The sequence below is a fragment of the Salvia hispanica genome, chromosome 2, assembly GCF_023119035.1.
Source record: "Salvia hispanica cultivar TCC Black 2014 chromosome 2, UniMelb_Shisp_WGS_1.0, whole genome shotgun sequence".
NCBI classification, from domain to species: Eukaryota; Viridiplantae; Streptophyta; class Magnoliopsida; order Lamiales; family Lamiaceae; genus Salvia; species Salvia hispanica.
In genome coordinates this window covers 25,915,241-25,928,628 of record NC_062966.1, presented here as the reverse complement: position 1 = coordinate 25,928,628, position 13,388 = coordinate 25,915,241, and the positions used below count along the sequence as shown (strand labels likewise).

General features: G+C 38.9%; 1 protein-coding gene, 1 long non-coding RNA gene and 1 pseudogene across 4 annotated transcripts; all 3 read left to right on the top strand.

The window, feature by feature from the left end:
- Positions 1-404: 404 nt before the first annotated feature.
- LOC125204556 lies at positions 405-1,555 on the top strand. 3 transcript variants are annotated; one of them, XR_007173583.1, is made up of 4 exons: positions 405-698; positions 973-1,155; positions 1,277-1,349; positions 1,442-1,555. It is a non-coding gene; the product is annotated as an uncharacterized LOC125204556 (long non-coding RNA). The 3 variants fall into 3 exon arrangements; XR_007173584.1 differs by having other exon boundaries at positions 412-698; positions 980-1,145; XR_007173582.1 differs by having other exon boundaries at positions 415-698; positions 973-1,145.
- A 3,206-nt stretch (positions 1,556-4,761) lies between these two features.
- Positions 4,762-6,060, top strand: LOC125206580 (uncharacterized protein DDB_G0284459-like). Its single transcript, XM_048105824.1, has one exon. It carries the CDS (start codon positions 4,762-4,764, stop codon positions 6,058-6,060), a length of 1,299 nt encoding a protein of 432 aa, XP_047961781.1.
- Positions 6,061-10,048: 3,988 nt separating this feature from the next.
- LOC125206579 lies at positions 10,049-12,700 on the top strand (annotated as a pseudogene).
- Positions 12,701-13,388: the final 688 nt, after the last annotated feature.

Here is a 13,388-nt window from a genome sequence, read left to right as displayed (position 1 = left end):
GATAATAAACTATTTAGCTTCAAAGAAATAACAATAGCGGATGATATGCTCTTAGGATATGCATCCTATTTTCCTTCTCTCTTTCATAAACTCATTCACTTTAATTAAACCCGTAGATTTAATTATTGGTATTAATTAATCGAGAGATTAATTAATTTAATAAACTTGAGGATTTACATACAAACCCACTTACTCAAAATTAATTCAAGAGAATTTTATCTCGAGCGATTAATTCAATCATAAATAATGAATTCCAAATAAGGACTAATTAATTTTAGTCTAACACTCATTTGATATTTGAAAGGCCCAAAAGTCAAGGGAGCAAAATCATTATTTCAATTACCTACTGAGTCAAACTAGCTGCTATACGTAACTTCTTTCTTATCATCATTTATCTCTATTCTCTTCCTAACTCTCTCTCTCTCTTTCTTTTTCTTTTCTAAATTTTCGCCACACAAGGTGCAGCCTCGAGTTTCTTCACGATCGGGAATTCAAACAACATCCGATTGTCACGAAATTTTAACCAAAGGTAGAAGACTCATAAAGGATCATTCTTACCGAAGGAGATCAAATTTTAACGGTTAGATTTTCCAGAAATAATTTCGGAAGTGGCTGTCGGTTTCTACAGTAGCAGCGTCGATTTTCTATACGATCGGGGGTTCAAACGTAGTCCGATCGTTCTGAAATTTTAAAGGAAGGTAAACAACTTATCTAACTTCATTATGACCGAAGGAAATTTCATTTGAACGGTTAGATATTTCGTTATAAACTTCCGAAGGTGCTGGTCAAACATTTAGGAGTTTTTCCTACTTTTTATGTGATTCCAAGACTTTGCACAAGTAGTACGTAACTTAGGCTCAGCATGAATTGGCACATGAATTTGAAGATTGATTATCTAGGAGCATGCTTGGTTGTGATTCTATGTTCTATATGAATTCATGCTAACATGACATGTTTATAACAACTTGAAAGGATTTAGCTCGTGGTTTGATAATCATTACCTCGAGAGGATGATAAGAGATTTCTATGACGAGACTTGGAATCCTCCTTCCTAAAGAGAGTTTGAACACTTGGTATCGGGAGGTTGGGAACTTCTTCGTCTACTTGCTCGAAAATAAAAGTTTGGAAGTGAAAGAGAATTTTGGGTAGGCGTCGGTAATGGAAGCTGATACCTTCCTTTATACTCTAATTCTCTACACAAGTTATGGCTGTGCGTCTTTCTCGGTAAATTATCCCAACATCATCATTGTTTTATTTAATTTCATCACGTTTGCAGAAGTAGAGTCAAGGAGCTTGTTTGATGGCGGAGCTCCCGGGATGGTGCAGGTGGTAAAGAAGGTCAAGTCTAGGTACTATTCATCTCTTCCCCACTTCCTATTCTTTTGCCCATAGGTAGATATATATTTATTTTACTAATTACCGTGGTCATTTTCTTATGTAGGAGGTTTTTCTAAAATGGAAGCAGGAGTTACTAATCGCTCGCGATGTCGGACTTTCTTTTATCATTGTAAACATTCAAATACCACTTGTTATTTTATGCATCTAGATTAGTGCATCAAATATGTAATTAGAACGGGGTATTACAGTAAGCCAAGCGGGATGACACCTCGTCAGCGAGCCAAGCGGGATGACACCTCGTCAGTATGACGCGGTAAGCCAACGTGGCTGACACGTGACAGTCCACGTCATGAGCGAATCTAGAAGTTTCTAGATTCAGACTCTCCGGAGCTCTGTTGATAGCGGTGCTGCTTCACCAGAGACGCAGCCGTTTTATCTTTGGGGACGAAACGCCAATTCGAAGAGCACTATCGGGGCATATCTCGTCTTGCGGAAAGAGGCCTCATCGACTCGGCTATTTCCTGTTCTACGGTTTATAGTTTTGATTTTTGTTTATAATTTTCGTTTCAGTTCGTTTCTATATTCCTTCTTGGGTTGTATTACGCCCGGTTATCTCTTGTAATTCCACAAAACCAACAGTCACATACTAATAAAAGATGGTATATTGATGATATATCAAATACAAATATGATATAAGAAGTAGTACCTTATAATTGACGAAAATGATTTGATTAAAGTAACATTATTATGTTGAATTAACTTAATTAATTGGATGTATCCATAATTATTACATCAATTTAGGAAAATCAGTTTTAGGAAAATAAAATTAATTTGTGCAATTTTCACAATTACCGTTATGAAATATTTTAAACAAATTTGTAATCGATAATTATATATTTTAAATAAGTACTTTAACTATATGAGCATAACCAAGTTAGTCTTAGGATTGATTATTTGATCGTCTTATTTACGTAGCACTGGAAAGTGCTTCCTAAGTTTCTATTGAAGTACACGGTTCACTGCGAGCCAACCCCATGGTAGCCCCGTTACACAATGGAAGGATATTCATCTGCGGGGGCACTCCTACAAGAAGTAGTTGGATTGAGATCTACGACCCGAAGAAAGGGGAGTTCTTCAGTAGGGAATTACCTGTGTACATCCAACGGATTCCCGTAGCAAGATCTTGCTTATTGTGGACCAAACAACTTGTTATGGCGCGCTATTATACCACCAAAATATAATGAATATCTACTGCAAATTCCATTCTATTTCAAAGCAACGGACATTCCAAGACTATTCCATCACAATTAGTAACAGACTTTCATTTGCAGTTAAAAAAATCTGCTCCTAATCAGCGAATTTTTTGTGGTGACTATCTATACAAATCAAAGAGAAAGTTTGGTTCCGTAACTATTAATGTACTCAAAAGCATAAGCAAAAAAAAATTAATATATATAAAAAATATCACAGAAAATGTAACACAACGAGAAATGTACAGCTATGGATTCAACTAGTATGAAAACGCCCGTGCAATTAGTTCAATAACTTTACCCATTTGGTCTCTAGGATTACTATGAAAGTCACTAGTCTAGGTGGAGCCCTCTCGAGTGCGTCTCGTTGATTAACCCTTAATATTGAAGTCTCATTCAAATATGTCTAGATTAACTCCAAGAAAAAAAAAAATACTTCTATGTTCAAATCCCACCAATAAGAAATCAAGACAAATTCATCAAAATATCCTTCATGCCAATACTCAAATAACCTCACAATATAAGTACTAGGTGTGGGTGCACATAAGCATAGGCATTCCTTCACAATGTAGTCCCAAACAAAGCCATTAGATATAAAGTCTTTAACAAAAAGACCATAAAACATCTCAATTCCGTTGAAATGCCTGATTGACATGCAATAAAAACAATTAACATGTCAAGACACACATGCTCCAAGCACTTTGTTTCCATTTGGCTCAGTCATCTCCACACTATCTTTGCCCAAATTCTTGAATATTTTTACAAAAGATTTGACATTCTCAACTAGACATACACAAGAAATGGTCATCCTACTGTACAAAGTTGAAATTAAACAAGATAGGACTAATTACAAAATCCCTATTCTCAAGATCATGCAATAAAAACTTGCGAAAAGTAACAAGTATCATAAGATTCTCATCAAAATAAGTCCCACGTAATTTCTCTAACAATTTTAGAACACGACCACAAATATTGGAACAATGCATTCTTGTTCCATTTATCACAATACAATTCACGAGAGACACGTAAGTGACAAAATCATTTTAAGAACTTAGCCATCTTAGCATACAAGGAAGTCATTCCAACATTCAAGATAGAATCCATAAGAGAAATGTCATGTCTCTCAATACTTGAATTAATAAAAAGGATCAATATATAATACAAAGGTAGATTTAGTCTTCAAAAATTTAAGCTCATAAGGTTTCTTATCACACAAGTCATCAATAACAAATCTATCAACAATTATTTGGACCAAACAACTGTTCAAAGCAATTATAGACAAAAGAAATCTATGTACAGTTTTATTGTTAATTTTATAGCCATACTAAAATCACTAGGCCAACTATACAAGAGGGATATGAATAATATGGAGAAACATACAATGACATTTATGAGTTGGATTGTTGCTATACTCAATAATCTGTATATGTACAAGGATGGGGTTGTCTTGAAAGTTCGGAAAAATTTGGAAAAAATGGTGAATTATTTGAATTGTTTGAAAGTCCAACGCAGTGAAAGTTGTAAAAAATTCATTCACGAAAATAGAAAATTAGAAAGGAAAAATGAGAAGAAATTGCATATTAATGTAAAGGGTAGCACTCAAAGCTCAAGAGTTAATAATAAAATAATTTCATGTGATTAATGCAAAAAATGTAGATGATTTCATACTTGGACCACAAAATTTGATCAATCTAGTACAAATCGACGAAATTCATATTAGATATAAAAATTAGTAATGAATTTAATGATGCAGTATTTTCATAGCATTAAAATAGATCATAAAGAACAAGACTGCAAGTTTTTATCATCATGTTACATAAAAATTAAATACCAAGTTTATTGACGCTCAATCTTAACTATCTGTTTTTTCACAAGAAGAACCAAGAGAATAAACGTTCCGATTCAATTATAAAAATATGACAACCAATGAATAAATATTGAAAAGATATTTTACGTCACCTAAAAATGAAGATTAAATATAATTCCGTAGTTATGAGCTCGCGCTGACTGGAGAGTCCATACCTAAAATTAATTGGATATACACAAACAATATTAATTGTTTTTGTTTTTGTTTTTGTTTTTCTTTTTCCGCCGGCTAATTGGAATTACTCAACAAAGAAATCAACACCGCATAATTCTAGCTCACGCAAAATTGACCAATCGCCGCCGCCCAATGGATCTCCCGCCTCCGCCTCCACCGCCGCCGCCTGCCTTCAGCCGCCACCACCACCTCAGGTATGAGAACGTCCTCCACCCTCCTGATTTCCTCCCCCCACCACAAACCCCTTCGTTGAATACTCCTCTTCCACCACCGCCTCCTCCTCCTCCGCCTCCCCTACAAATTCATCACATGTCTCCAACCCTCCATCCTCCGCGATTTGCTTTCTCTCCGCCGCGATATCCAATTATTGAGCGATCCCTCCGTTACGAATTCGATCCGCTACAAAAACCCTATATCCACCCCACCCTTCCTCCGCCTCCGCCTCCGCCTCCACCTCCACCGCCACCGCCTCCGAGAGATGACGTACCCTTGCGAGTTGTTCGTGATTATCCCGAGAGGAATCTTGTCTTTGAACATGACAATTTTTCTCGGGGTCGTATTGATGATATACGTGAATTGCCTGGGAATTGGGATCGAGATTTAGGTTGGGGTGCTCCGAGAGCTCATAGCAGGGTTCCGGAGACTGATAGAGGGATTATTGATAGATATCGTGATGTAATTCCTGAGAGTTTTGAGCTGTGTAGAAAGAGGGATGATGGCAGGATATGGGATAGTGGACTTCGTGATTGGGGTTCTGAATTGGACAGGAGGAGGGAATATGATGAAAGGGGATGGGATAGTGGTATGAATGATCGATATCGTGACTTGTACAGGGAGCGTGATTATGATGAGAGGAGATGGAAGGATACTGGTATGAATGAGCGAAATCGTGACTTGTACAGGGAGCGTGATTATGATGAGAGGAGATGGGAGGATACTGTTATGAATGATCGGGGTCGTGACTTGTACAGGGAGCGTGATTATGATGAGAGGAGATGGGAGGATACTGTTATGAATGATCGGGGTCGTGACTTGTACAGGGAGCGTGATTATGATGAGAGGAGATGGAAGGATGCTGGTTTGAATGATCGGAGTAGTGACTTGTACAGGGAGCGTGATTATGATGAGAGGGGATGGAAGGATACTGGTATGAATGATCGGAGTCGTGACTTGTACAGGGAGCGTGATTATGATGAGAGGGGATGGAAGGATACTGGTATGAATGATCGGAGTCGTGACTTGTACAGGGAGCGTGATTATGATGAGAGGAGATGGAAGGATACTGTTATGAATGATCGGGGTCGTGACTTGTACGGGGGAGGTGATTATGATGAGAGGAGATGGAAGGATACTGGTATGAATGATCGGGGTCATGACTTGTACAGGGAGCGTGATTATAATGAGAGGAGTTTGGGATACTGGTATGAATGACTGGAGTCGTGACTTGTACAGGGAGCATAGTTTTGATGAGAGGAGATGGGATAGGGAAAGAACAATCTGGGAGACAAGGTGTATATTCAGATGGATGATGATGAGATGAGAGGGGAAATAGCAGATCTGCTGGAGTTTTGTCTCGACAAAACAGGCAACCGGGGAGTTTCCCTCAGAGTGATCTAAGGTTTGGTAGGGTTTTGTCCCCGACGGAAACAGGCAACCAGAAGATTCTGAGGCTGATCAGAGTTTGGGGGGAGTTTTTCTCATTAAAAACAGGAAACCAGAATTTGCTGACGACAATCCAAAGTTTGGGTAGATTTAGTGGTAGGTTGGGGGGCTGGGGTTTGCAATGTTGATAATGGGGAGTTGATTTGGCCGGGATAAGAAGAAAAATTGCGGGAAAAGAATACATTACTTGGGACCAACAAGGGAAAAAAACCCAGCAGGCACATTGGAGGTTTTAAATCTCAACATTTGGGAAAACACCCTAGAGGTAGTTTCAAGGTAAAGGGAAAAAAGGATCTCCCAAGATGCAGACAAGAATGGAAGTTAAAGAGAGAGGGGAGCAGAGTCCTATGGAGTTTCTATTTCATTCAAGTCAAATGCTCTTGTGGCAAAGGCTTTTCTGGGGTTCCCCCATCCATCTACTGAATTAAGTGTAAGGTCAAATTCAGTGAAAGAAAGAACAGGGTGTGATGTGTCTGCTTTGCCCCCCAAACAGGATATAGTTTCAGTTTTCCCAAATTTTGACCCAAACAAGAAGTTTTCACAAGAGCATATTGATATAGGAGCAACAAAGAACTTTTGCTTGGAGCCGACCCAAAGATGGAAAGAGAAAATCAGCCATCGGTTGTTTGCTTGTAAACCCCTTTGGTTTCCCCAAATTGAAGAAAAAAAGGAGAAATTTGAACGCAAGACAGGGGCGGGAGGGGAAACAACACTTTGAACAAAAGACCTGCATCGTCAGGGTCCAGATGTAATGACCAAGTGTTCTGGTCTTTCGGGGGATTGGTAACTACAACTGAGGATGCTGACCATGTGCACCATTGCGGGGCTGAGGGGGTTTGGGAAATCGGGCACATGAAAACTTTTCATCTCAAGAGAAAGTTTGATGGGGGAGACAGTCGGGACGTCAATCGGGATATGAACATTTCAAACAAAATGTACACGAAAAAGTTTTTGTATGTGATGGGATAGGGGTGCAATTGGGCCTGTACCAATATACTAAATTTGGTAGAGATATAGAAGATGAAGTTAGCGAACATCCTAATAGGGGGGAGGCAATGCAAATTAAAGGGCATCCTATCATCTCTGATGTTGGTTTTTAAAGATGCTAACTCAAAGGACTTTCTCCAGCCCCATGATGATATGCCCTTTTAAAATTTGATGCAAAGAACCCAGAAGTTTAGAAGGTGTTGCTGTTACAGATTGTCCAAATGTTGTTTTTGAAATTTTAGCCCGGTTCCTGCAATTTTGGGCAAAAATAAGGAGATTTTACCTGAATTTGAACATCTTTTCCAGATAATAGGGGAAACCCGTTCTCCCACATAATGTTTACTCTTTTAAGGATCTCCCAAAAGATAAGGGGGCAGAAAAATTTTGGTGTCCATTGATAATTCATCCCCCAAAGGTTAAATAATTGACAGTGAAACTTGAATACCTGTTGCGAACTCATCCAAGGTTACTAGGAAGAGGGAACATAGAGGTGATTGGGATGGGTGTTTCTCACGAAGACCAATGTGAATGTTGAAACAGTTAGATTCACTGATGGGGGGAAACACAAAGGGTTTCAAAAGGATATTTTTCCTGCAAGGGATGGTGACTTTGTTGGTGAGAAAGACAGAGGGAAAAGGAGGTTAATTGCTTACAAAAAAGGCCCACGGGGCCCAAAAATTTCAGACCTAGAGGTTCATGTTACTGCAAAGGGCCCCCCAAGGGCCCCCAGAAGAAGCAGAAACTTTCCAGCCCAAGATCGAGTATTTCACCCTTTTTCTGAAGATGATACAATTGCAGATGGGTTAGTAGTCCGCTAATTTTTGAGCAGCATCCCACCGGGCCCAAATCTGAATTGGGAGCTGAGCAAAGTGGGAATACTTCATCAGCACCCACAACCATCTCACAATGTCGAACCATAGATGCAGAGGTGAAGACTTAAATGTTGCAAATCGGGACGAGAATCGGTAGATAAAGACATATTACTGGGGAATTATGATCGGGTTTTAATTACTAGGGCATATCGTTTTCCCTTAAAAGAAATGGTCCCAGTGTCGATTCGGGAGATGAATCGTTAGCATCTAGCTTGACATGCATTTTGCATGTCTTCCTAAAGGGGCTAAAAACTGATTCATGCATTTCCAGAAACACTGAGACATCCGCCTGCCAAACGATACTGAAATGATTTGTGGGGAGGAAAAAATACCCCACAAAAAGAATGTTTTGCGGGATCCAAATACCAATTCTCTTGGGAAATGTTTAGAGGAAGCTGTGAACAAACGAAACTAATCATGTCGCCCACAACTTTACTTAAGAATACCGGGTCAGTTTGTCAAGAAATGTTATCCAGAAGGTAAACTTATTTTGGAGTAAGGACCAGGTTCCTTTTTGTAAAGTTACTAAAGTTTTTCCTGTGCAGCATCCTTCAAATTTTAGTAATACGAAGAAATTGTATCCTTCTCATGCCAAAAAAATCAAGGACGGGTGTCGAACTGTTGACCCACTGCTTCAGTTGCAAAAACCAAAAAGAAAAACCTCCTGTTCCCGGAGTAATGCAACAAGGCAGGGGCCCCTATACAGAGTTCATACATACAAAAGGAAATAGTCTATTGGGGGAAAAATTCCCCATCAAATGCCCTTCACATGGACCCCCTGGTTCAAGTTGCCAGTTTATCGGCCAAGCCCTTTTGCACCAATACTATAAAGAGTGACCTGGAATCTGAGTACAAGACGGGGTGATGCTGATTCATTAATTTCCTGAAAAGAACAGGGAAGGTAAACACTTCTGAAATGACAAAAGCAATGACCCAAAATCGTAATTGGAACTCATTAAGTTGCAGTAATTTTTCACCTTTTGGGGGAGCCTTTACCCGGCCAGAATCCCCCCACAACAATGATTTTCCGTCAAAAATTTAGATGTCATGGAGGAGAGGATAAAGTATTTTTTCCGCCCCCCGAATGCGGAACTGATTCAGTCGCCTCCCCGATAGCCCAAGTACATCCGTAGAAAGGGGAAACCTGGGAAGAAGGTTATTTATGTCAAGAGGGATCGGGGGAATTGGTTGCGACCAATTCTGATGATAAGTCCATATTAGGGGGGATAGTACACAGCCACGAATCTGATGGTTACTCAAAAGTAGGGGAAAAACCCGCTTTTAAGAGCATCACCAAAAAACATGTCAAAAAAGGGAAAGGATGCTACTGCGTCTGGATTGGTGCCCACCCCAATTATTCCCAAAATTCCCACTAGGGGGGCAATCTAGTCTTGCCAAGACTAGCAGATCATCAAAATTTTTATTTGTGTGGGAAATTTTAGATACACAGTCTTCAGAAAAGCATAAGAATTCATTGAGACCTCGGGAAAATCTGGCCGCATTTGTTTTCTCTAAAAGAGCTGCTTTTTGGAAAAGTTTTTATACAGGGTATAAACCCGCCTCATTCTAACATCAGGTATGTGGTTTGTCTTACATTTTCTTGTTCACTGCTGCAACTGCAATGCCCTTTCCCTTTTTTTCTGGTTTTTTTTGGGCTAAACTAATGATGCATTTGTTGCAAAAATTTTCTCTCTGTCTGAGTTGTGTAGCCAAAAGCTGCTGGTGTCAAGAAAGAGAGGTGCAATTTACACTAAATCGAGTCATGGATATTCTCTTAGGGGTGTCAAAAATCTTGGGGTTGGGGTTCTAGTTTGGGGGGTCAAAGTCCATTGAAAGGGAGTTCAAAAAGCAAATGAGGTTTTTTGAGGGTCAAGTCCCATGGATATACAGCTTCAATCATGCAAGTGAGTATATTATACATGCTTTATTAATTGGGGAAACTACAAGAGGGTTTTTGCTGCTGAGAAGAGGAAAAAGGGGAAAAAAAGGGTTTTTTTCCAATTTGCTTCAAAGAGCAGAAACCATGTTTTCGGGGGAAAATATTCCCTTTAAAGGGAAAATTTCGGCCCAGGGGACCCCACCCGCAATCCTGGTGTGGCATTTCCCAAATTTCAGTATGTTTAAAATTATGCTTATAGATAACAAAGATATAGTATATAATAATATGTAAAATGCTTGTTTATTGTGAATGTTATTTTATGTGGGATCATTTTATACTCCCCCAGTGTATATAACACTGCATTTTTTGGGTCAAATAAACAGGTGAACGAATATTCCCTATTGGTTCAGATCGCTACAAAATGGATCCAACAAGGAGGACTCTTCAGAGGGTCACAGGTGGCATTATATGCCTGCTCATTAGTTTATTTTCATTTGTGTTGGGAATTTGTCATTTACCTTAATATTGTGTATATTACCCAGCCTACCTTTTTTTCCCATTTTCGCAAATATATTTGCTGTTATGTCATGAAAATATTTGTGTTTGATTTTTTTTAAGTGGAGTTCTGTTCTTCTGTGTTCAGTGTTGATTTCATCCCGATTTAAAGGCATGATATGTCTGAGTTCTCTTGCATTTACATGCCAAATTAAGTGGTAATGCTGTTGATGAATGACATTTCGTTTTATTCCATTGTTTGAATGTGTATACTTCACTGTAACCCCGAAGCAACTGCTTGATCTGCCTCAGGAGATTTATATATCTATGGTTTTTGGTTCTTATGTAATTGAACATTAGGGGCTAATTTAGTTTTGGGGTCACAATAATATGATCATCTCTGTTGTCATTACCTGTTGAAATCTACTCATCTTTATCTCGCCCCATGATGCATATCCAACAGACAAAGAATCATCATCATCAGTTGCTCCTCAATCTAAAAAGAATGTTAAGAGATCTTATATTCCCAAGAGATTATTGATTGGCAATGAAGAGGTTCTCTTGGGATGACTGCTTCTGTTCTTTGGGGATTTATTAAAAATCCTTAATAAATGAAACAAACTTTTACTAGCAATGGAGATACAATTACAGAGACAGACTTTTAGTTTTGAAGGGAATGGTCTCGTTGATACCTTGCTATTTATTTAGGGTATGTTCCGCATTGGAAATGGTAACCAGCTGATTAGAGATCCAAAGAAACGTGGGTTTTGTGGGCCCCGAAGTGAGAAAGTTTTTGGAGTTTGCGAACGCTCGATTGCGATTTGGGTAGAAAGAGTAAATATTGCCAGTTCTTCACTAGATTTGGAAAGTGCAACAAGGATGATGGGAAGGTTCCCTACATCCATGATCCCTCTAAAGTAGTAGTCTGTACCAAATTTGGGTGGTTCATGCACCAATGTTGACTGCAAATTGACCCACAAGGTAATAAGGGTTTTTGGTCGTATGGTACTTTGTGTATGGTATCTCTGTGTATTTATGCAATGACACTTTTGTGATGTAGGTTATCCCTGAGAGGATGCAAGATTGTTCCCTATTTTCTGAAAGGTACTGAGTGCTACATATTTTGGTTGTGTCAGATTAAGATCAACAGTCCAGTAACTCATTCTTGTTTTTACAGGGTTGTGCTCCAATGACAATTGTCCTTATAGACATGTACACGTCAATCCTGATTCAAGTGTTTGTGAAAATTTCCTCAGAGGCTATTGTGCTGATGGCAATGAGGTATTTGGCTTCTTCACTCAAGTTTTGAATGATATTGATTTCTTTTGGGTTTTGCTAATCTACAAGAGGCGTTCTTTTAACAAAACATAGGAATGGCAACCTTAGCTTATTTCATCAGTTTCCGATATAGTTTTTCAGCTATCCGTTTTGTCTCCTTGTTGTGTCTCCCAAACATCCTTCTCCAGAAGACCTCTCTGTTAATTGAATCATGCACTTTCTTTATAATTAGATGAGTTTTCAAACTATTTCGGAAGAATTTATTACCTGTTATAAAGCCCCTCACCCCATATGCTGCACGCTGATCCTCAAGCTAGAGAGCTGGATTTTGAAGCAACAGCAAAAGACAACAACATTCCTCTGTTCACGCGCTAGTTATTATGTCTCTAAACTTGCAGTGCCAGAAGAAACACACCTATACCTGTCCGGCTTTTGAAGCAACTGGAGTGTGTCCTCAAGCATCAACTTGCAAGCTGCACCATCCAAAAAGAAGAAAGAAAAGAAGCCAACGATGGAGCAAAAGGTTGTAAGAGGGCGCTACTTTGATGGTGGACTTGTTGGAGTTGATGACTGGAGCTCAGCATCAGCAGCAGCACCAGCGGTAGAGAAGCTCGCCACGAGAGGTAAGGATGACATAGTTGTGCATGAAGGACGATTCCCGGATTATATTAGCTTAGAAGTCAGCGATGATGAAATGGATCAAGGATGTGATGAAATTCTGCCAGATGCACAGAAAGATCATAGTGTCGAATAGATATAGTGTGTCATGCATATATATATTCGTCTCCAGCCATTGGCAGCCGGGAGATGAACAACATAGATGTAGAGGTACAGGCAATGTTTATGATCTATACTTGTAGGTTTTACTGTATCTATATGCAGTTTTAAGGTTTAGTTATAGGATTTTGTAAAAACAAATTAAGACCAGCTTATTAGATCCCTAGAGGTAAGAATCTTCAAAAGTGGACTCATTCCTTGTCCCTATTCTTAGTAGTGCCTCTGGACGCCAAAAACTCGAACATTCCAAATTGAAATCTTAAAAATTGAAGAAATTGCATAATTGAAAATATATAATTAAAATTCTAGAATTTTAAAAATTTTAAATTTTAAATCCTAAAAAATTATTCTACTGGCGGCTGTGACGGAAATCTCAATTGAACCTTGAGAAGCTCAAGTGCTTTGGTTGTCTGCTCTTAATTTGGATGGCGTCATGCTAGAAGTATCGACAATCCTGGCCACCAAGAACATGGCTATTAAAGCTTTATCCGTCCCTTGGGTGGGGGCTGTTTGACTTGATTCGCCGTGTTCCCTTCCTCGAGCTCTAGCCGCCTTCTCGTTCCCTCCATGGCTTCCTTCACCGGACAGTTTTGCACAACAAGAGAGATGAAGGTATAGAGAGTATTTTGGTGTGAGAAGAATAATGTGATAAAAATGAGATATTTATAGGTGATTGTGGGAATATAAAAAAATTGAAAAAATAGAAAAAGGATAAAAAAAACAGCTAAGTCTTTTTAAAAAAAATATATATTTTTTCATTATTTTCATATTTTTCAAATTAAAAAAAATAATGTCATAAAACGATGCCC

Coding starts and splice junctions, on each gene's coding strand:
- LOC125206580 (XM_048105824.1), top strand. CDS start 4,762: ATGGATCTCCCGCCTCCGCCTCCACCGCCGCCGCCTGCCTTCAGCCGC.